General features: G+C 35.5%; 2 protein-coding genes across 5 annotated transcripts in view; one reads left to right on the forward strand and one right to left on the reverse strand.

The window, feature by feature from the left end:
• Positions 1 to 11,217, reverse strand: part of LOC106867389 (vitamin D3 hydroxylase-associated protein) — a 33,993-nt gene extending 22,776 nt beyond the window's left edge. Inside the window, exon 1 of one of the 4 annotated variants that reach the window (XM_089354853.1) lies at positions 2,524 to 2,661. The gene's annotated coding sequence lies outside the window, so the exon portion shown is untranslated. Of the gene's footprint in view, positions 1 to 725; positions 806 to 1,886; positions 1,962 to 2,523; positions 2,662 to 11,080 lie in introns of those variants that run through there. The other 3 variants (XM_089354854.1, XM_089354857.1, XM_089354855.1) reach the window with 3 other exon arrangements.
• Positions 11,218 to 19,638: 8,421 nt separating this feature from the next.
• Positions 19,639 to 25,736, forward strand: part of LOC106873373 (uncharacterized) — a 197,976-nt gene continuing 191,878 nt past the window's right edge. The window contains exon 1 of the mRNA XM_089354858.1: positions 19,639 to 20,374. Within this exon, the coding sequence (XP_089210984.1) occupies positions 19,746 to 20,374 (629 nt within the window). The 5' untranslated portion in view covers positions 19,639 to 19,745. The remainder of the gene's footprint in view (positions 20,375 to 25,736) is intronic.

The following is a 25,736-nucleotide window of genomic DNA, read 5'->3' on the forward strand; positions in this document are numbered from 1 at the left end:
TTTATTTAATTTGGATAAATGATATGAAAAATAATGGTTAAACTTATCGTATGAAAACTGTATTTAAATATATATGAAACAGTACAGCTTATATAATATTAAAATTTAAATGAAAGGATAGAATTTGAACACAAAATGGAGGTGATGATATTATACAGGTTAGTATCCCTTATTGAATACAAATATGTCAAGAAATTTTATAGCCATGGCTATTCTCATTCATGTGTGTGTGTGTGTGTGTGTGTGTGTGTGTGTGTGTGTGTGTGTGTGTCAGGAGTGTCTTTCTTTCTTTTTGTCCTTCTTCAACATTTGACAACTAGTATTGACTTGTTTATATCTATATATAATTTAGCAGTTTGGCAAAAGTGACTAATAAAATAAGTACCAAACAAGAAAAATAAGCACTGGGGATGATTTGTTTGTCTAAAGCCTTCAAGGCAGTACTCCAGCATGGTCAATGTCTAATGAGAGAAACAAACAAAAGATAAAACAAAAAAAGGTAACACAGATATGTGTCTGTGTATTTCAGTGTGGGTGTGCGTGCATTTGCATGCATGTATGTATGTATGTATGTACAAGTGAATGAATGTATTTATGCATACATACATACAAACATATATACACACATACTTATATATATATATATATACCCACATTTGTATGTACATACATAAATACATTCATACATAAAAGAGTGAAATCATGTAATCAAAAGTAAGCATTACTCAGCAATTATTCCATTTAAAAATGTATTGAAATCAGCTCATGTCAGGTCACATGTGCAAGACAGGTATGCGTTTTATTAAAAATTTAACTCAAAAACTCAAGAAGCTCACAAAGGTTGATTTAGAAGATTTATCAGCAGGAGTAAAATGAATGTTAATAAATGCCTTGGTAAGAAATATAGACTAATGTTCATTTTAAGTTGTAAATGTGTGAACTTGGGCCTGCATAGTCATTTGCCAGGTTAAACTAGTGGCGGGATATTCATTTGATTATATCAAGCTGTCTTAAAGAGCGAAATGACTCATCCAAAGGTCTCTCAGTCACGCCTACTCATTGATTTTCATTTGATGACATAAAGTTGTCATAAAGAATGAAATGATCAAGACAAGGATGTCTTGCAATGGTGAATATCTCTAAGCACGGTGGCACGTAAAAGCACCCACTACACTCTCGGAGTGGTTGGCGTTAGGAAGGGCATCCAGCTGTAGAAACTCTGCCAAATTAGATTGGAGCCTGGCGTAACCATCTGGTTTCACCAGTCCTCAGTCAAATCGTCCAACCCATGCTAGCATAGAAAGCGGACGTTAAACGATGACGACGATGATGATGATATGTATATATATATGCATGTATGTATTTATGCATGTATGTCATCATCCTCATCCTCCTCATCATCATCATCATTTAACATCCGTGTTCCACACTAGCATGGATGGGACGGTACCACAAGAGCCAGCCAGGCCGAAGCCTGCACCAGACTTCTGTGACTGTTTTGGCAAAGTTTTTACAGCTGGATGCCCTTCTGAGCACCAATCCCTTTACACTGTGGACTGGGTGCTTTTAAGTGGCACCTGCATTGACAGGGTTACCAAGTACTTACAAGCCATTAAAAAAACGAAAAAAACTTTTTAGAGAGGAGGAGCATTGGAGGAGGTGATGATGAAAAAATTATAGTGAGACAGATACAGGTGTCTTGCTGTAGAGGAAGTACAGGGTTACGCAGCTGGAGAGAGAAAGATCAGGAATGAAGACAGAAACAAGTGTGCTACCACAAAGAAAATATATGGTTGCCCAACCTGAGGGAAGTGCAGGAGAAAGAGAGAGAAAGAGAGTGGAGGACCGCAGGTTGGAGATGGCAGCAAAATGTCGGGCATACTCACAAGGAACAGGATCAGAGTATAAATGAGATGGCTGAGTAAAGGAAGAGAGAGATATACATAGTAGTAAGTGCCAGGGCATATCCTTGAGGTTCAAATGCCATAATATAAGTGACTGGATATTGTGAAGGGAGTGTGATTAAAGAGTGTGAGTAAGTGGCGACAGACCTGGGTAGGGTGTATATAGAGTTGGAGGGGCTACTGGATAGCAATGATACAGTGGCAAAGAGCCAAGAGGACAAGATTGGGGAGTGGGAGGTGAAAATGTGAGGAAGAGAAGAGATGTAGAGACATAGCTTGGTTCATTGTGTAAGAATGTGTATGTGTGTGTGTGTATATGTATGTATATATATATATATATATATATATATATATATATATATATATATATATATATATATATATATATATATATATATATATATATACGTAGATAGATAGATAGATAGATAGATAGATAGATAGATAGATAGATAGATAGATAGATAGATAGATAAAGTCATAAAAATCACAGAGAAATAGTTTGATGAAATCTTATTTAACAGTAAGAAAATTTTAATATCATGGCAAATTGCTTTGTAACTTAAAAAATATGTTAATAACTTATATTAATATATTTAATAATTAATAAGTTACTTACAGTCTCTATTAATGCAAGACAAAATTTCATCAAAATAATGCAGAAGTTAAGCTATGGCCTCAGGTGAAATTTGAACTGTGGCCTCAGGTGAAATTTAATCTCTGGCCTCAGACGAAAGAAAGTCTTTGTTAAAAACTAAATTCTGTCGTTTATTATTTTATACACTCCTTATTTCTCTCATATAGTATTTCATATTTTATGTTTTATAGAATGACACATTAAGAGGCTTTTTTATGAGAACTATCAAATTACTTGAAACCATATATTGTAACACACACACAATCACGTATATATATGAAATAAAAAAAAAAAATTTTTTTAATGTCAATATTATGGACTGTATATCTAATATAAGGTACATGTATGAATTACTCAAGAGCAGTTTTCTTTACTTAACTGGGTCTAATTGTCTATATACACTGCATGAATATCATTCGGCCGCTACTTATGTACTAAGTTTGATATTTACATAATATAGTTGTGTGTGTTTGTGTGTGTATATTATTCCAACCTAATGAGGTGTCTCAATTTAAGTACCTAATTCAACTGAATATTACTTATATATATATATATATATATATATATATATATATATGGGAGAATTTACGAAAAAAACAATAGACGAAGACAGGTGGTGTAAACAACAAATGGATGTATTAGTTTAACGCTTGGGAATAGAGAAAGGCTTTGACGTTTCGAGCTACGCTCTTCAACTGAAAGGAACACAGAAAGAAACAAGGAGAAAAAACATATAAATGTAGTGGTCAGCGATCTATCATATATATATATATATATATATATATATATATATATATATATATATATATATATATATGTAAGGGACGACCGTGCGAACTCAAAAAGGAGAAATGGTGACGAATGGAAAAACAGAGGACTCCTTTTATTTAAACACGTCACACGGTCGAACACAAAATATATATCGATGATGATGATATACATGATATGTTATGCGACGATAACATAGATGACCAGTAATGAAAGACCACAACCGTATTAGATGAATAACAGAGATATTCATTGTAGCGTTAAAGACGTATGTCTGTGTGAGAGTGTGAATGCGACATATAAGAACATAATCAAAGACAGGCCGTCGTACAAAGAAAAGTGTGTATGTGAGTGATACATGTGTGTGTATGTTATTACAGCAGAGAGAAAGAGAGTCAGTAAATGACACGTGAGCAATTATACCAGTTCGTTAGTACACTATAGGAAAAGTTCTGTATGTGAAAGTGAGGAGAGGCTGAGTGCGGCAGTGCTGATCACTAGTTGTGATGTCGTGGCATCGATGCCGGGCCGTGATTCTTGTTATACAGATGTTCGTCGCTGGCTGAGAATTTCTTGTCTGTTTAAGAACTCTTGTCTGTTTATTTACCGTGGTGAAGCTGAGTCACCTAACAGAATCGAAGAGAGAGATGTGCCGCGGTAGTTTGGTGTGGTGTACATAGTAAGTCGTGTTGACGCTGGTAGCATAGAGGCTGCTTGGTAGGTGCTGGTTAGTAGTCGTAGACTCTTGTTGCTGATATGGCGACGGCGGAGGTCATCGTGGCTGGACGAAGCTGCTGAAGTGGTCGGTGGAACTGCTGCTGCTGTCGTGTGGTACACGGAACAGTTCTCAAAGAGAAACTGGACCGAGACAAATTTGGCCGCCGAGTTAAAGCTATTTATAACAAACTATTGGCTCACCAGATGGTAGAAATATACTCTATCACGTGACCTTATTAGGGGCCGTGATTGGTCAGTTTGCGTTCTGGCGGGAACGACTCGAAGAAGTTGCCAATTCGAATAATAATCAGTCACGTGATGACAAGGAATGGGTTCTCTACTACGCTCGCATTTATTTATATTTAAATGAGAAGATTGTATGTAATGGCGATAGTAGTTTTGTATCTAGTGACGATAGGTAGTTTCACTACATATATATATATATATATATACATATATATATATAAAGAATAATAATAAATGGAGCAAAACGCATATAATCAAGGAACTTATTGATTATATGCGTTTTGCTCCATTTATTATTATTCTTCATATCTACTCAAAATACATCACTTTAACTTGGTATTTCTACCTATTAACCAGGTATGATATTCCAGTTTTCGTGTAACTTTTGCTACCCTGGTAACTATTAACATATTTTCATTATCAAAGTTTTTTCAACTGAGATAATATTAATATATACATAAATTAAAATATATATATATATATATATATATATATATATATATATATATATAAATTAAAATATATATATATATATATATATATATATATATATATATATATATATATATATATATATATATACGTTTCTGCCTCGTTAGATCTTCTCTGCCAACCGTATTCTGTGTAATTGATAAGATGACAAAAAATGTCAATGCGCGACCGCGTCAAGCAGAGACAGGAAACTTTAACGTTTTGGGGAATTGCAAATGCATAAGTACCTATGAGGTACATACGTAATGAGAAGTATAATGAATCTTTAATTTTACTATTTCCTAAACATGCAACTTCGGTATCTCTCTTTCCTCTTTAGCAACGCGTAATGTTTTAGAAAATTTTCCTATGATGGGGAATAACTCTGTATGGAATACCAAGAGGGTGATAAACCTTTCTGTGATAACATTTTGTAATACTACAAGTTAATGATGTTTACTTTAACATCCGGCCACCAAAACAAACAAAAAAGGGGGGGGGGGGGTAATAGGTGTAAAACATAAAGTGTGTATTAAACGAATATGTAAACAAAAATTTGCGCCAATGAACTGGGGCGGGGGAGAGGACTTTCGGAAAATTCACAAGATCCGATTTTTTCCTTCATAACTTTTAGGAAAATGGATCTTTTAATGAAATTTGGTGCTAGTATAGTATTCGGTATACCACGTTGTCAAACAGTATAGCCTATGTGATCTACTTTAAACGTTCAGTTAATAAAGGAAACCAATTTTTCCATTATACGGATATGAACAATAAATTAAACTGCAAGCTGAGCCTGAGTGAGATTTTAGAACTAATATTTTTTTTTGTCATGGATATACCAGTGACCACAGCAGGAAAATCTAAAAATACAATAACTGACTGGTACAATGTGCCGCGAGGTGTGTGGAGCCATAGTTTATCATGAACCACGAGGGAAAATAGTTGGAACAAACGATAACCCCATTCAGATCGACGAAGCAAGATTTGTTGGTCGACAAAAATAGAGGAAGATTACTGAATGGTGACAACGCTCCTCTCTTCGAAGACAGTGATGCAGAACAACGAAACGAAAGGAACCATGGATGTAGAATTGATCAGCCATGGGTTTTTGGTCTCAAACAAAGCTCAGACTGTCGATGCTTTTGTGCAGAACAGCGTGGCAGGAACAGTCTGAACCCAATTATTGAAACAGAATGTGAAAAAGGTTCACTAATTCATTCAGATGAGTGACCGGCTTATAATAATTTAAATGCCATAGGTTATCACCATCTGACAGTAAACTATCAACGACAGTATGTGGATCCAGTGACCAGAGCACACACTCAGGCCACTGAGTGATCATAGTTAGATGCTAAAACTATGATTCTGAAAAAAATTATCTCTGAAATATCTGAAAAGTAAGGTAGATAACCCTGTTTGACACCGTGGTAGACCACATACTATACTCGCACCTGAAATTTTATATAAATACCTTTCAAACGGCATAGATTACGATTATAAAGAAATTTATGGGGTAAATTTTATCCGTGAGGTGGGGAGAGAACTTTCGAAAAATTCACAAGATCAAATTTTTTCCCACAAAAATTTTAGGGAAATGGATCGTAATCTATGCCGTTTGAAATGTATTTATATAAAATTTCATTGAAATTTGTGGGGAAACATTTTTCCGATGGGGGAGGGGGACTTTCGAAGAGAAAGAAATTCGTAGATTTTTTTGGGGTTTTTTGCCTGACTGTAAGGGGAAAAAAAGCTTTAAAAAAAATTTTTAGATTCATTTATTTTTCTTTCGAGTAATAGAAAAAGGTGGAGATGTGCTAAAAACAACAGCTAAATCGCGCTTAATTTTTTTCTCCATAGTGAACACATATTCTACACCGTATTTATGAATTTGCTTGTCTCACCATGATACATGAGATCTTTTATAAAACCCTTTTCTATTACTCAAATAAAAAATACATGAATCTAAAAAAAAATTTTTCCAAGCTTTCATTACACTCAAGTGAAAAAATAATTTATGAATTTCTTTCTCATCGAAAATCCTCTCCTCACCCTCTCGGAAAAATTTTCCCCATAAATTTCTTTATGATCGTAATCTATTTTGTTTCAAAAGTATTTATATAAAATTTCATTAAAAGATATCATTTTCCTAAAAGTTATGAAGGAAAGACATCCGGTTCGTTGGCACAAATTTTGTTTTCATATTCGTTTAATACACATTTTTTACACTTTTAATACCTTTTCTTTGTGGCCAGGTGTTAAAGTAAACATTAACCATACTATATACATTGTTTAGCCTGCAAGGTGATAGAAACGTTGTCGTGCCGGACAACATATAACGCAGCTTTTTTTCCCCTCGGCTTTACAATCTGAGTTCAAATTCCGCTGGGGGTCACCAATTTTTTTTTTTTTTTCACTTGAAATACCGATATAATCGTAATCTACACCACATGAAAGATATTTGTAGGCAATTTTATTAAAAATGCATCCATTTCTCTGAAAGTTATGAGGAAACAAAGTAGGTGGAGGGTGCTGTTGATTAAGTATGTCCAGAATTAAATAAACATTCTTCTGACCATATTTGTAGCAATAACACAATTACCACAGTGTTTTAATTGAAAATTTGATTATAAACATTTCCGTGTCATATTTGCAATAATAAATTACAATGACTTGATGCATAGATTTACAAAAGGAATCCATAAGTAACACATTTCCCTATTAATACGAATATTGGTTTGCAGCAGGATTCTATATTAATGATTTCTAATTTTGGCACAAGGCCAGCAATTTCAGGGAAGGGGGCTAGTCGATTACATCGACTCCAGTACTCAACTGGTATTTACTTTATCAACCCCGAAATGATGAAAGACAAAGTCGACCTCGGCAGAATTTGAACTTCGAATGCATAGACGGACGAAATGCTGCAAAACATTTTGCCCAGCGTGATAACGATTCTGCCAACTCGCCGATTAGAATCCTAAATTATTATAAACACTACTCTAAAGTCGGTGTCTAAGATCATACAATGATTTATAAGTTTGTAGTATGAATTTCCTGGGACGGCAACCAGCTGGCTGGATCGTTACAGCTACGAGACAAAACGCTTAGCTGTATTCTTCCGACTTTACTTTCTGAGTTCAAATTCTGCCGGGTTAGACTTTGCTCTTCATTCTTTCAGGATCGATTAAATAAACATCAGTTGAGCACTGGGATTGATGTAATCGACTTACCCATCTCCCGAAATGGCTAGCCTTGTGCCAAAATTTAAACTAATATAAATTTCTTGATATTCCTATACAGAGTTGTTCCCCTCCAACGAAAATTTTGAATTGCTATTTACATGGGATGATTTAGGGTAAATAATCGTCTGCAACTTATATATTTTCAAAAAAAAGTAGCATGGTTTTAAGACTTTGAAACATTTCTTTTTAATTACGAATTGTTAGAGACTTCAGTAGCAAGCGTTTTCAAATTTAATCATCTCTTCTATCGCTGATACTGTGAATTTTTTATTGACTCAGTTTCACCAGATTTTAATGTTTGGTGTAGAGATTTTCTACGAAGCATTTTCTAATCCACTTCTCTTATGATTTTAACAACTAAAAGGGCTTTGTTCACTTTCCATTATTGTTTGAAAACTTCCTTTATGTTTGTCTGCTAAGCATTTTCAACATCAATGCATTTTCAGGTGCAGGCATGGCTATGTGGTAAGAAGTTTACTTCCCAACCACGTGGTTGCAGGTTCCCAACCACGTGGTTGCAGGTTCAAACCCACTGCATGACTTATTCTTTGTAAGTTTAGTACTTATTCTATCAGTCTCTTTTGCCGAACCGCTAAGTTATGGGGACGTAAACACACCAGCATCAGTTGTCAAGCGATGTTGGGGGGACAAACACAGACACACAAACATGTAGACATACATACATATATATATACATACATACGACGAGCTTCTTTCAGTTTCTGTCTACCAAATCCACTCACAAGGCTTTGGTCAGCCCGAGGCTATAGTAGAAGACACTTGTCCAATGTGCCACGCAGTGGGATTGAACCCAGAACCATGCGGTTCATAAGCAAACAACTTACCACACAGCCACTTCTACGCCTATGAGGAATATCTTTCTCCATATGAGAAATATTTTTCGGTTTCCTGAGATGGCTTACAGTAAAACAAAGTTTTCTTTCATCGTTTTTTTGCGTATTATCATTATTATTATTATTATTATTATTATTATTATTATTATTATTATCATCATCATTATTAGACAATAAGAAGAGCACGATGCAATTTGTAATAGAGATTGTTTATCCAACAGATTGAACAATATCTCAAAAGATCGTCTGTTCTCTTTGGGTTAAAAATAAACAAAAAAAAACAAAGAATGCAGAAAGACATTTTGAACCCAAAGAAGATACACGATCTGTTGAAATATGGTTCAATTTGTTAAATAAACAATCTCTATTACAAATTTCACCACACTCTTCTTAATTGTCTATTTACCTTCATGAAGAGCTGCATCAATCTTTATAAATCCTCCTCCTCCTCCTCATTATTATCATTATTATTATTATTATTATTATTATTATTATTATCGTTATCGTTATTATTATTATTATTATTATTATTATTATTATTATTATTATTATTATTATTATTATTATTATTATTATTATTATTTTCTTCTTCTTCTTTGATAACAGCTTTCATTGGTCAAATTCCAGTGTTTAACAAAGCACTGTATGCAATTACTTATGCCACACTCTCTCAATGTATTCGTTTACATTTTAGTTCAGATGTAAGACAACACGTTTATATTATGCATGCTCATGTTGCCCTTCCCTGCCTGGCCCAAATATGTACATGTCTCCTTTTTCATAAAATTTGAATAAAGGTTGAGTGTATCTTGATAATTGCCTCAAAAAATTTTGTCTATGTATTTATTACCTCTGCCTTAGCGAATGTGGAGGTGTTGTCTTTAGTTGTGCTTGTTTATTTGTCCATGGACAAGATATCTCAAGAACCACTGGATGGATTCGGATGAAACTTTCAGGGATGTTTGGCCTCATGACTGGCACAAACTGATTCAATTTTGAGATCGATCTGGTACTGGACAAGGATTCTGGATTATTTAGCCTGTTTTGTTTTTTTTGCTTAATTTTTGAGAACAGTTGGGTTCATTTTTAGTTTTCTCGTTTTTGAGAGCATTCGAGTTTATTTCAGTTATTCTCTCTGGCTAATCATTGAGAGGACATTGGTGTTGCCTTGGCAGAGGTTTGTGTTCTTTGAGTGCTCTTGTTTATTTATTTATTTGGGTAATGTCTGTGTGCATAAACAACAGGGTGTAAGTGATTTGAGAGAAAAACTGGGTATAAGAGGCATCACATGTTGTGTGCAAGAGAGAAGACTGTGCTGGTATGGTCATATGATGTGTATGAATGAAGACAGTTGCATCAAGGGGTGCTGAGCTCTAACTGTGGCAGGACCGTGTGGAAGGGGTAGACCCAGGAAGATGTGGGGAGAAAGGATCTTCTGATGTTGAGCCTCACAGTGGGGATGTCAGGGGAGCGAGACAGTCTGCTGTGTTGGAGAAGACACATGAAGCTAAGTAAACGCATAGTTGTCCTTGCATACAGGCATATCCCTCTGCATCCCCCTTCTGCTGAGCGTTCCTAATCTTGCTAGCTTATGGATACCAGTAAATAGCACCATTTGATCGTAATCGTTACCAGCCGTTGCCTTCTAGCACTTGTGCTGGTGGCAAGTTAGAAAATCATTCGAGCGAGGTCGTTGCCAGTGCTGCTGGACTGGCTCCCATGCAGGTGGTACGTAAAAAACACCTTTCTGAGTGTGGCCGTTGCCAGTGCCATGTGACTGGCCCTCATGCCGGTGGCACGTAAAAGCACCCACTACACTCTCGGAGTGGTTGGTGTTAGGAAGGGCATCCATCTGTAGATACTCTGCCAGATCAGATTGGAGCCTGGTGCAGCCTTCTGGCTTGCCAGTCCTCAGTCAAATCGTCCAACCCATGCTAGCATGGAAACCAGACGTTAAACGATGATGATGATGATATATATATATATATATATATATATATATATATATATATATATATATATATATATATATACATATATATATATATATATATATATATATATATATATATATATATATATATATATATATATATATATATATATATATATATGTTCAGTTTCTGTTTACCAAATCTACTCACAAGGCTTATATATTCATCATTTCCAAAACTATATTTCAAAAACACTAGGTTTTCTTCCAAGGAGACCCAAAATATTTCAACTCTGATGTCTTACCTTATACAAAAGCACAAGTTAACCATGTTGGGCTATAACTCACATATATAACAGCAATGCAGCAACTCACTCGCACATCCTAGACTACACTCAAAACCAGGACACTTGGCTGACTGACAAAAAATTCAATGACTAACACATTTAGCCAACACAGTGTTCCTTTTCTTTATCTTTTCCACCACTACTACCACAGTCACTGCTCCTCTAAACTAGCTCACTTGCATAATATCCCCTTCACCTAGGCCTATCAATCTCCCTCTCATAATATTTCCGGCGTCTTGTCTTATATCCCACACTAAACACTTTATTTAACCCTATTTCTTAGAACCGTAACCCAGCAATTCTCTCACTGGTCGTGTTACTACTGTTATTGTTTAACCCAAGATATTTTTGATCAAACAAATTTAGGATTGATCATTCCATATTATTTTCAGAAAACATATCTTTTTCTATTGTATGATAAAGTGAGATTTGATGGGAATTTGCCTGCTATTTCTAGCAGGAAGAATGACCATGTGGTTGGTGGCTCTTTTATTGATTCATCCTTACTCATGTATTTCCATCAAATGTCGATTATAGATCAGCAAACTGAATAGCAATTATAATGATATTACTCATCAAAGATCTCCACAAAAAGTTGTTTCCTCCTCCTCCCCTTCCTCCGCCTCCTCCTCCCCTCCTCCGTCTCCTCCTCCGTCTCTTCCTCCTCCTCAACTGTTGGATGACAAAACCACATTCGGTCTGGTTTCAGATGGCACATTCAAGATTTCACCTGTTGAAGGAACAAAAGATCAGGCATTCAAGAACAATGCTGGCTTAAACAAAGTCACTTAAAATATTTGTTCTGCACTGGGTCATGTCCACTTCCTTGTCTCTCTTGTCATCAAAATGTCAGTGCATGCCATTCATTGATCCACTGGAAAAAGAAAAATAATGGTTAACTGATTATGCTATTGTTCACTATTTATACATATCCTTTTCTCTTGTATATTACAATATATTCAATATAGTTTGTACAATGACTTATATATATATATATATGATTCACACACACACATACGCAGATACATATAAATATATATATTACGGAGATATACTTGCATAGCAAGTGACTTCATCTGAGATCATGTGCTGAAACAAAAACAACTGCTACATGGAAGGTGTTTATAAGCCATTTAAAAACACACAAAAGAACCGTTAGATTCACTTCGACATTTAAATATGATTTGTGTCAAAATATTTTCATCACTTTGAAACTGCAACCTGTTCACTGACAATATGTATGTATGTATGTGTGTGAATGCGTGCGTGTCTGTATATATACTCTTTTACTCTGTTGCTTGTTTCAGTCATTTGACTGCGGCCATGCTGGAGCACCGCCTTTAGTCGAGCAAATTGATCCCAGGACTTATTTTTTGTAAGTCTAGTGCTTATTCTAAGTGACATGGACATAAGCACACCAGCATTGGTTGTCAAGCAATGTTGGGGGAACAAACACAGACGCACAAACATATACACAAATATATATATATATATATACGACAGGCTTCTTTCAGTTTCCATCTCCCAAATCCACTCACAAGGGTTTGGTCAGCCCAAAGCTATAGTAGAAGACACTTGCCCAAGATGCCATGCAGTGGGACTGAACCCGGAACAATGTGGTTAGTAAGCAAGTTACTTACCACACAGCCATCACTTTAGAGAACTGTTCCATCCTTTCCCTTCAGGAATTTATTAAATGAAATTTTTTTTTAAATCCAAAATTTTCCAGGTCTAATTAGCATACCAAAACAGTCATACCAACGAAGTATTTTCTATGGTATTTTCTTTTTCAACAATGACAGTATTTCAGGAAAATTTCATTTTATTAAAAAATATTTGTCACAAAGGTTTTCTTTATGGACGGAAACATAATTTATTGCGACTTTAATAGGAAAGGTGTTCATGCCATACAGTTAATCGAAATAATGAGATGAAACAGTGTAATATGACACATAGGGAAAATCTGTGTTAGTAACTCAACATGGGGGTTATTTTTTTAATATACCGAGTAAATATTCAGGTACCATGATATCACTTCTTCAATTATCCTCAATTGAATATGCGACTGTAAGAACAGTTATTAGGAGAGTGTGCCACAACTTGACCCAAATCACTCTGAATTGGTGAAAGTGGAGGATGTCATGGTGACTCAGACGTCCTGACACTCTGCAAAATAGGCAGCTAATTTGACCATATTTATAGGCTGTGTTCACAGAAAGTTCTAGTTGAACCACGAAAATATCATTTGAACAACAGCCATTCATTGGTTAAATTCTCGGTTGTCCATATGTTCAAACTTTGACTGAATTGTGGCTTAAGATTCATGTGTGGCAAAACATGGGATCAAATCTAATTCGACATATTGATTTAATTCTGTTGTGTCTGGGAAGAGTCCTTCTCTTTTGGTGCCTTGTAATTTAACACACTCACTGATAAAATTTCCACTCGTTTCTTTTTTAATTTTCTAAAATTTTCGTTGCGCCTTGCAACCTTTTCAATAGTCGTTGACTCTGTTCGTTACTCATATTGCGTTCCTTTTTCTTTGTTTGTGCACATGTGTGTCGATCAGTGTGTGTGTGTGTGTGTGTGTGCCTATACATGCATGCATGTATGCATGTATGTATGCATGTGTGTGTATACATGTATGTGTGTGTGTGCATATGTATCTATCTATGTGTGTGCATTTGTATGTATGTATTCTGCATATTCATGTTTGCATGTCCATGTTTGTGTGTTTTTATGTATGTGCATGTGTGTGTGTTTGTATATGTGTGTGTGTGTACCTCTGTCTCCTTGTGTGTGCATACGTGTGTATGTGTGTGTGTGTGTGTGTGTGTTTGTGTGTGTGTGTGTGTGTGTGTGTGTGTGTGTTGCAAGACGCAACAAAAATTTTAGAAGAATAAAAAAGAAATAAGCGGAAATTTTACCGGTGAGTGTGTTAAATTATAAGGCACCGAAAGAGAATGACTCTCCCCAGACACAACAGAATATGCTTCAACACACGAACTCACATAAAGAACCTTGCAAACCACATCCAAAAACGAAATATTGATTTAAGAAATTCCAGAAACAGATAGGGTAATTTTCCTCAACATAAGGCACATTAAGCACAGGCTTAAATACATAGTTCTGGGTTCAGTCCCAGTGCATGTCTTCTACTATAACCTTGAGCCAACCAAAGACGCGTGAGTGGATTTGGTTGATGGAAACTGAAAGAAGCCTATCATAAATATATGTATGTGTGTATATATATATATATATATATATATATATCAACATCATCATCATCAGTGTATCATATATCCCATAAAGAAACACACTTTAGAGCAGTAATGTATTTATAAGCAGTTAAGGATATGTCTGGTCCAATGGATTTATATCCATAAGGCATTTCGCCATATGGACAACTCAGCAGACCCTAATGGTGCAGGGCATATACCTCTTCAAACTAGAGGTAGAAATCCATTACCATCCAATTAGTAAACAAAGAATACGGATTCAATTAGTAAACAAAGAATACAGATCTAATTAGTAAACAATGAATAAACCTTGTGGGTTGGCGAGGACGAGTTATCTCCCTTAGATCAGTTTAGTTGGCAGTCCATATTGGCTAAAGTGGCTAATGGGGAACCTCTGTCCATAGGTTGCTTCCAGTCCATAAGAACTTTTTCCTGTTCTAAATTGGTGAATGGGGTATTTCATGCTTGCAGCAGGTAGTGTTTGAGATGAGGGCAGAGGCTATAAATTTTGTGTCAAGAATTTAATAGTAATATATGCTGAAAACATAAATCAACCAGCGTTTCAACTCTGTGTGAATATATTTGTGTGTATGTAAAAGGGTGAGGGTATGTGAATGTGTGTGTGTGTCTGTCTGCATGTGCGTGTATGTATGTGTGTGTGAGTGTGTGTGTGCGCATGCATGCAATGGAAGTGGGATGATTAACATTCAACGCTGAAAAGAAAAATCAAACAGCATTTCAACTCTATGTATTTTGTATTTACTTACCAGCTCTTGTATTTAGTCATGGCCAGTTTTATGTGGCCTTAAATTGGACAAGAAGGAAAGAAAACTTGAAAATTCTTTTGAAGGAAACAAGCAATGAAAGGATGTTAATTGCAGATAGATTTTTCACAAAAAATTTAGTTATAAATCAAAATCTTAGTTTTGTACCTTATTTATGTATAAAATACTACAATTAGCCATCCTTTTTGACAGCACGGGACCCAGCTAGTATATATATATATATATATATATGAGTTCAGCAAAAATTTAGATTCAAGTGAATACTTAAGTTTACGCACCAGAATTTAGTACGGTATTATCCATACAATTTCAAAGTAAGGTGATAAAAATCAAAATAAGCAACAAGGATATCCAGAGGTAATACAGTATGATCGTTTCAAGCAACTCCATTTAATTGAACAATGTAATCATTACATCAATTTAAAAGGCAGAGCAATCTTCAGCTGTACAAAGACATAGAATTTAATTAAATTTGAACAGATGAACACATTAGTATAATAATACCTAAAATCTCCCAGAGGTTAGGGAGACAGACAGAGAACATCTTGCTTTAGCCACACCATGGAAGCTAATAAATAAAATGTCAAAGAAGACTGCCTTTCACTGATTTTATGTGCTTTTTTAGTTTAGATTTATAGACAATAATATCAAACCTTGTATATCTAAAGCTTAAGAGAATAAAGGGCATTATCTGTTAAGGGTAGGGGTGAGAGAGTAGACAGAAATCATGGTTGGTATAGTCATAAACTCATGAGGTTTGGTAAAGGAAAACTTAAAATAAGATGTTGGCTGACAACTAAGGGGTTGCCCACTAGCAGACCTTTGATAATGAAACAGGAGAAGTCTTATCATGTAGCACTATAGTTAAAAGTTTTAAAACAATGTTACTATATTGTATACAAAACAAAGATTATGGCTATTCATACGGTTATTAATAAGAATATATAAACAAAAGGATAGAAATTTATGGATACTTTTGAGCATATACCAAACTTATACCACAATAGAGGGAGGAAAAGAAAAGAAAATTATTCAGAAATAGTTTAATATTTATATATATATATACTGTACACTTAAAAAACTAACTCATCATATGGTATCTATGAATATTGATTAATAGGTATATACTGATATTAATAAAGGAGTATTGAGGTGAAAGAACATTCTAATTATATATTAATAAAATTATATTCTAAGGAGATTTTTTTATATATGCAGTAAATATATCAGTATAGTTTTATATACGCTAAGTATGAATTAATAGAGATACAAAGATTTGCTTAATTTATTTATGAATAAATAAAGGCTAGTTATTAATTAATAAAGAAATGAAATAAAATAATCAATTAGGGCAGATATATGCCCTATATATACATATATATATATATATATATATATATGGTTACATTACAAATCAGGCTGAAGAGAAATAGACAGTCGGTAAGATTGTTAAATTTTGAAACCGGTCCCTGTTTAATAATGATTTTTTTCGGTGATTTTAAATGTCTTGCCCGCTTACGTTTTGGTATTCCGCTATATTTCATGTTGAGAACAATTTAGGTCTTAATAGACACAAGATGTGATCTATTTCTAGCACATTGAATGTCCACGTTAGTGGTCAACGTTATATATAAATATATATATATATATATATATATATATATATATATATATATATATATATATATATATATGGGCGCAGGCGATACTGCGTCATATGAAGCTTGCTTCCAACCAAATGGTTCTGGGTTCAGTTCCACTGCGCGGCACTTTGGGCAAGTGTCTTCTACTATAGTCTCTGGCCAACCAAAGCTTTGTGAGTGGATTTTGGAGACAGAAACTGAATGAAGCCCATCATATATCTATATGTGTGTGTGTGTGTGTATATATATATTCTTTTACTTGTTTCAGTCATTTGACTGCGGGCATGCTGGAGCACCGCCTTTAGTTGAACAAATCGACCCCAGGACTTATTCTTGACAACCGCTGTTGGTGTGTTTACGTCCCCGTAACTTAGCGGTTCGGCAAAAGAGACCGATAGAATAAGTACTAGGCTTACAAGGAATAAGTCCTGGTGTCGATTATTCCGACTAAAGGCGGTGCTCCAACATGGCCGCAGTCAAATGACTGAAACAAATAAAAGAATAAAAGAATATATATATATATATATATATATATATACACACACACTTCTCTCCCCAATTTGAGGACTTTTGCTTGATTAAGAAATCGATATTATTGATTAAATTTCATTCTGAAATGTGAGGTCTTGTGCCTATCATTATTTCAAGTAAAATTTTATCTGTTTCCATCACAAATTTAAAAAGCAAAAAAAAAAAAAAAAAATCGTCACTATCATCATTACCCTTGCGTCAGCAACCGTGAAATAGTTTTGGAGTCAGTGAAGCTTGAATTGAGAAGCAAAAGCAAATCGATTATCATCATCATCGTCATCATCATCATCGTCATCATCATCATCATCGTCATCATCATCGTCATCGTCATCGTCATCGTCATCGTCATCGTCATCGTCATCGTCATCGTCATCATCATCATCATCATCATCATCATCATCATCATCATCATCATCATCATCATCATCATCATCATCATCATCATCATCATCATCATCATCATCATCATCATCATCATCATCATCATCATCATCATCATCATCATCATCATCATCATCATCATCATCATCATCATCATCATTCATTCATTCATTCATTCATTCATTCATTCATATACTTGTTGTTCAGTCTCATATAGGCCCTGAGTGAGCAGGTATATTGCGGAAGGCATTCCGGCCGCGATCGTCTTGTATTTTTCTTCGCGTACTAAGAGTACCCCAGACCTAATTTCCCCTTGTGCTCTGTTTTAAAACGGTACTGTCTGATTCGAGGGAGACTAGGCGTCGATTTCTAGCACATGTCGATTGACCGCATATATGCACCCCGATGACTTGTCATTGCAAGTAATTTTTGTGCAGAGGAGTTTACATTGACACGCTACATGCCGCGGCCTTTCTTTTGACCGTATTAATTCCTCTCCTCCTACACCAAACCCATTGTCACTAGCGTATATCTCTTCTACGACTTAAGCCCACCCTCTTTTTACTTCATACGCAGATTATCTTGACACCCACACACATTAATATCTGCTCATCATGCGAAAAGCTGGTGGCCTTAACACGATCGCTCGACCTGCTAGTAATAGCAGCAAATTAAATCTCCTTCAAGCCACACCCTATTGCCTTATGAAAGGACTCATCGGATAATGGTGTCCACGACGTCACTGTGTCAGAAAATAGACGGAATTGTCATGTCTAGAACTGCCTTTGATTAAAGACCTGTTTGTTCTATCAGGAACTGATCCGTGTGGGCAACGTAGGGCAAAGCTAGAAATAACAGCTATCTATTCATTACTAAGCTTTAAACTATTGCTTTCTTTTCGTTCCGAACAACATCATTTATAGAGACATTTTTGTTGTTCCATTTGCAAAACTTAATTCTTTTTATCTCTTTAATCTTTTATTCTTCCGCACAATTACGTTTTTCTTTCCTTCCTTCCTTGCTTCTATTTACCTCTTTATTAACTCTTTTCTTCTTTCTCGCTTACCCTCCACCCCTTTTTCTCTCTATTTTCTCTCTCTCCCTCCCCTTCCTCGGTAACCTTTCCCATATCTCTTTTTCCCCTGTAGACTATATTTCTCACTCATTCATCGCACATTCACGTTCTCATATTCACTTTTTCATTTCGTTTCATTTTTCCCCCCTCATTCACACTTTCTTAGAATATCATTGTCTTTCAGTTACCCAACATCCATCCATTGCTTTTCGTTTTCCTTTTACCCTCATACCCTCAAAACCCAGCCCTCCGCTCTTTTTTCTGTACACTCATCTTTTCTCTCCCTTTCTTCATTCGTTTCCAGATTTCGTTCTTCGTTCTTTCAATTAATGACTGCCTTTCTTTCTCCTAGATACTCGCTTCTCGCTTATTCCTTCTCTCTCTCTCTCTCTCTCTCTCTCTCTCTCTTTCTTATGCACATCTCCTTCTTTACTTTCCGTCAGTCATACATACACTCCTTTTATTGAATCCACCCTATAATTATTTTCCTCGTTCTATCTATTTATCTCTATCTCAATGAGCACATTTGTTCTGACTTGACTTCGGTGAAACTCTTCAACAGGCAGCGAGGGAGTGAGAGACAAATACAATGAGAGACGGAGGGAAAAGAGAGAGTATAAATAAGTAAGAGAGAGAGAGAGAGAGGGTAGAGAGACATAAAGAGAGAAAGTAGAGCATTATAGAGAAAGCAATACGGAGAGGTATAGAGAGATATAAAGAGAAAGACAGAGAGCTATATAAATACATCCATATATATATATATATATATATATAGAGAGAGAGAGACAGAGACACCGAGAGAGAGAAAAAGCGTTATATATATATATATATATAATATGAGAGAGAGATAAAGAGAGAGTGAGAGAGAGGTAGTGGGAGAGAGATAACGACAGATACAGAGGTAATGAGAGAGGGAAAGGAGTGAGTATTAAGCAGGCGGCCCATGTCGGTGCCACTACCTAACACAACATGTCGGCTGCAGCCGCTTCTCATACACATCATGCTCAACACCATCGTCATCACAACAAACATCATCGCCATCAGCAGCACCCAGAACAACAGCACGTCCAGAACCACTCCCTCCAGTACAACCACAAATATCATCAAAGCTCTTCAAATCTAACAACGTACAACCTTAGCCAAAAAGAAGCGCAAGACCATCACCACCGCCACCACCACCACCACCAACACGATCACGACCACGACGGCGACGACGACGACGACGAACTGTGTGGAGACGGCAGCAGCAGCGGCGGCGGTGGCGGCGATAGTCAAGGTTCCTCTTTAGCAGTCAACTCCATCATTATTACATCGCTACCGGAATCGTCTTCTTTACAAGACGGTGCTTCCAGTTCTTCGAACAGACTGCCCGTCGATCATCATCAGCATCAGCATCAACACCATCATCAGCATCATCGTCACCTTCAACAACAACAACAACAGCAGCACCAAAATCATCAACAGGATCGTCGTTACTACGGACAAAATACGGCAGAGGCTACCTCACCTCGACAGCACCACCGTTCCGGCAGTGGGGACAACTTCGAACTCCTGGACCACTACGGAGCACAGCATATTTTCGATGCTATCAAAAATGGGTTCGTATACATAAAGTATATATATATATATATACACATATAGACACATCCTAAACACATATATCCACACACACATATACATTTACACATTATATATATATATATATATATATATATATATATATATATATACGTAGCGGGCGATCGTCTATGCGTTCAGGCGATCTCCTAGAAATACCAGTCTAATCTCCCGTCTTCAATAATGCGGAAGTACAATATCAGTTAATACAGTCCCAACCGCTAAAAAGGACGAGATGGTCACGGTTTTGAATACTTGTAAATATAAGATTCTTCTCGATCAGGGTTGACCTGGAGGATACCTAGGCCTGCATACATCTATTGTATAAATATTAACATATATAAATGTCAGTTACCTACAGCTCGTATTAAATGTATGTGCTCTGTGTGTGTGTATGTGTACACACACAAACACACATAACCATCATTAGATATAAATATATAATGCAAATATCTCAATTCACAGGTTTATTATATGGTTGGACACATATGTATATATACATATATATATATATATATATACGTATATGATCATGTGGTCAATGCCCTATATATATATATACACATACACGCCCGCACACATGTGTGTGTATGTATTTATGAGTGCGTGTATGTAAAGGCGGTATATATACGTGAATGTATATATGCCGTTCCATAAACTAAATAACGAATGTATTTTGTAATAATAATGTATTTCTCTTTCTACTATCATGCCGAGGAAATCTTTATTTTGATACTCTATTTTGTCTCTTAGGATGAATATATGAATATATATACATATATGTATTATAAACTCGTCTACATGGTTATTCACTGTGGTGTATGACAGTATGTCTCTTCAGTGAGTGTGCATAAATACATACATATATATATATCTAGAGAGAGAGAGAGAGAGATTTGTGGGTATGACTATTATGTACACATTGGTTTATAAAATCACTCATTTTATGGCGAATATTCACACGTGTGTATGTGTGTGTGTGTGTATAGATGTTGCTTTATGTATATTTGTGTTCATAGTATGTATGTATTAGCATTATATGCTCAGTGTACACACGTACAAACACATATATAAATAAATGTATACATATACACACATATATTACACCATGAATCATATGTTGTATAAAGTCATTATAGATGATATTTATGCATAGAAATGTGTACACGAAACTGAGGATAGGTGCAGTATAATATACACTAGTGTGTGTCCAAGTAACGGTAAATGAAAGTGAGTGTATACACCTACACAACGTGTAGTTACATATATAAACACCCACCCGTCCATCCATCCATATATATATATATATATATATACATACATACACACACACACACACACACACACACACACACACACACACACATATATATATATATATATATATGCTTGTTTGTCTATTTATCTTTCTATCTATCCTTTTGTCTCTCTCTCTCTATCTGTCTATCTATCTGTTTGTCTGTCTGTCTATCTATCTATCTATCTATCAACCTGTCTGTCTGTCTACCTGTCTGTCTGTATATCTGTCTATCTATCTGTCTGTTTATCTATCTTTCTGTCTGTCTATTTGTCAATCTGTCTATCTAGCTATCTGTCTGCTATATGTTTCTCTCTCTCTCTCTCTCTCTCTCTCTCTCTCTCTGTCTGCTGTCTGTCTGTCTATGTATCTATCTTTATGTTTGTCTATCTATCTGTCTGCCTGTCTATCTATCTTTCTATCTGCCTGTCAATCTGTTTATATATCTCTCCGTCTGATTGTCTATCTTTCTATCTATTTATCTGTCTGTCTGTCTGTCTATGTCTATCTGTCTGCTTGTCTCTCTCTCTCTCTCTCTCTGTATATATATATATATATATATATATATATACACACACACACACACACATATATATGTCTATATCATCACCATTTTAATGTTCATTTCTCGATACCTGTATGACTCAGACAAAATTCTTTGAGGCTGATTTTCAACAGCCAGGTGCTCTTCCTGTCACCTGCCCTCAGCTGTTTGCAAGCACAATGTTTCTACCGTAGATTGCAAACGAACTTTTACTATTTTTGTATTACAATAACATTAGTGTACAAGTAGCCCAAGGTGTCAAGACAAAGACATACAAACACGTACACACACAGGATTTATTCTTTGTAAGCCTAGTACTTATTCTATCAGTGTCTTTTACCGAACCACTAAGTTATGGGAATGTACAGCAACATCAGTTGTCAAGCAATGGTGGGGATACAAAAGCAGACACCACAAACACAAACACAAATATACACATATATACGACAGTCTTCTTTCTACACGCATATATGTATACATATATAGACGCATATATATACACATACATATACATATATAGACGCATATATACATACATATATATACATAAATATACATATATATATATAGATATACATATATGTATACATACACACAGACATACATAAATATATATATATATATATATATATATATATATATATATGTATACATACATATACATACACATATATATACATATGTATCTTATCTATAAAAGGCAGATTTTCTGTGTGTGTGTGTGTGTATGTTTAAAATTCTCTTTGAGCATATAAATAACAAATTCAGATGGAACAAAATGAGTAAGACAAAATAAGATAAATCTGTCTCAATTCACCAGAATTACATTCGGAAAAAACAAAAAAAAAAAAACTTGTACACATCAATGTCCACTCTTAGACATCAGAAAGTTCAGAAATTTGACAAAAATTGGATTTCTCTATAGCTTTCTCACAATCTGCAGGAATGGTTCTCTTCCTGATATAGTTACACACGATACAGTTAAAGAGAAGAAATGATTGATATTGGTCATTACTCATTTTGCCCCAGTTTAGACATCAGATTTTAAAAATTGAAAATTACCAAATTAGACTAATCCAACAGAGAAAAGAATTTTGATTGTTAAACACCGAAAATTATGTAGATACTTTATTAGCAACCTCTGTTACAATTGGGTCAAATTTGATGAAAAACATTTTGAAAAAAGTACCTGTTTCGAAACTTCTCAACTGGAGTAACAACTATAGTAGCCAATATTTACTCCAAAGACGATGCAGGACTACAAAATGGTGAGGCAATACTTGCAATGTAATGGTCTCAAACAGACAGTAAGAAAATAATATAAAATTCATAATTACTCATTTTGCCCCACTCCTCTGTAGTTATTTCAAGTATTTGACAAAGTGATGAAAAATATCAAAGAAAAAAAAAAAGAAAGAAAGAAGATTCAATTTAATGAAAAACATGTGAGCATAAAAGTAATAATTTTAAAGCTGAAAAAAAAAGGTTTTCAGCTGTTGGGAGATGTAATTTTATAATTAAAAGCAAATTTAAAATTTTAATTTTGGAATATATTCATTCCTTATTTTCTGTTTTGTAAAATAAGACCAGTTTTCAATGCCTCACTGAAATAATGAAGTTTAATATATGATGATATATGTGTGTTTGTGTGTGTGTGTGTGTGTGTGCACGCGTGTATGTGTGTATGTGCACACATGTCTTTAATTGCAGGTGATCAAGCCAAGGTCACTGCTCAGTCATGCATTGAAAGTAATTTGAACTAGAGACAATAAATGACTTCTTTCTATCAGTCACTTTATCTCTCTTTATATTATCATACTCTGCCACTCAGACACAAATTCATACATACATTTTTAGGAGTGTTATGTCGTTTACCTTTTCTCTGTCAGTGCCTCAAAAGCAGCTATAATTAATTCCCAAGGGAATAGTAGCTGCCTTGGGACTGGAGAGTAAACTGTTTTTTAATTGAATGAAATTGGTGTCACTAATGTGATTAAAACTATGGTTATTTATCAAAAAAGCAGATCAATTACATTTTTAAGATTTGTTTGTTTATTGAAAAAGAGCCTCTGCATGCAAGATTGCTGGGAGGTGGGGAGAGGGCATTCCTGCATTGAGTGAGGCATGCCCTTCTTAAGAGGGCCCCTGTTATTGAGGAGGGCCCAGGGCAATTGCCCCCTTTGGCCCCCTATAAATCCGGCCCTGTTCCTAACATCAACCATGTCAGTGTGCTTTTTCTTGTCTTCAATACTAGTGAGACTGCCATGCAGTTTGCAAGACTATGAATCTTGCAAGAATAGCTTTATGCTAGAAGATGAGGTGTATGTATATATATATATATATATATACACATACACTCACAGCTCTACTGGATTTAAGTTTTGTCAAGGTGGGTAGGTCTTCTTGAGAACCACATTTCACCAGTCACCCCATTCCTTTGTCATCACCTCCATGAGGTTCAAGGTCCAGAGATCAGCTTTCACCACTTTGTCCAGTGTTTTCTTGAGTCTTTCTCTTCTACAAGTTTCATCCACATTAAGTGATCAGTACTTCTTTTGTTCTACTATCCTCATCCATGTGCATTACACATCCACGCCAAAGCAGTCTTCTTTCTTACAAACCACATCTGACACTGCTTATGTCCATCTTGTTCTCAGCACATCGTAATATCTCTTTCATGCACAGCTACATTGCACAGCCAGTGGGGCATGTTTACTTTACATCCTATCAATTCTAAGTTTTGCTTCCTGGTCTGGGATTTCTTCTCTAATTCTGCTTCAGATTCAGCTATAAAAATTAGGTCATCAACATTCTGCAATTCTCATGGACAGCCAGTTTTAAACTCCTCTGTTATGGTCTAGCGAACTATGTTAAATAGAAGTAGACTGATAATTGAGCTCTGGTGGACCCCTGCTTGCCTACTAAATTCAGTACTGTACTCTTTGCTGGCCCTCATCATGCTGATAGCATCTCTATATATGGCTTGTTCTGCCCTCTCGAGCCATTCAACCAATTCTAATTTCCTTTGTAACCAGTAGATCATAGAACATGGTACCCTGTCAGTATCCTTCTCTAGGTTCAGCTTTTTATTCCTTGCTATGTACTTATCTTGCAGTTGTCTTACTAGAAAAATGGCATCAGTTGTACTTCCTTGTGGCATTTTATCATAGTTAATTCTCTTCTTGGTCAGTTTGTTCTATAACTCTTTCCATAACTTTCAAAACCCCGTCTAACAATTTGATATTTTTGTGATTTCCTTTTTCTCTTGTGCAAGCCATTAGGTAAAACACCTTTCTGTGCTACTGGATTGACTGTCATAGCAACTAGCCTGTACCCTACCATACCAGATTTGTAAGTATTTTAGTGATGAGATTGTTGCCAGTGCCCCTGGACTGGCTCTTGTGCGGGTGGCACATAAAATACACCATTTTGAGCGTGGCTGTTGCCAGTACCGCCTGACTGGCCTTCGTGCAGGTGACACGTAAAAGCACCCACTACACTC

This window comes from Octopus bimaculoides, chromosome 7 (assembly GCF_046866305.1).
Source record: "Octopus bimaculoides isolate indiv1 chromosome 7, ASM4686630v1, whole genome shotgun sequence".
NCBI classification, from domain to species: Eukaryota; Metazoa; Mollusca; class Cephalopoda; order Octopoda; family Octopodidae; genus Octopus; species Octopus bimaculoides.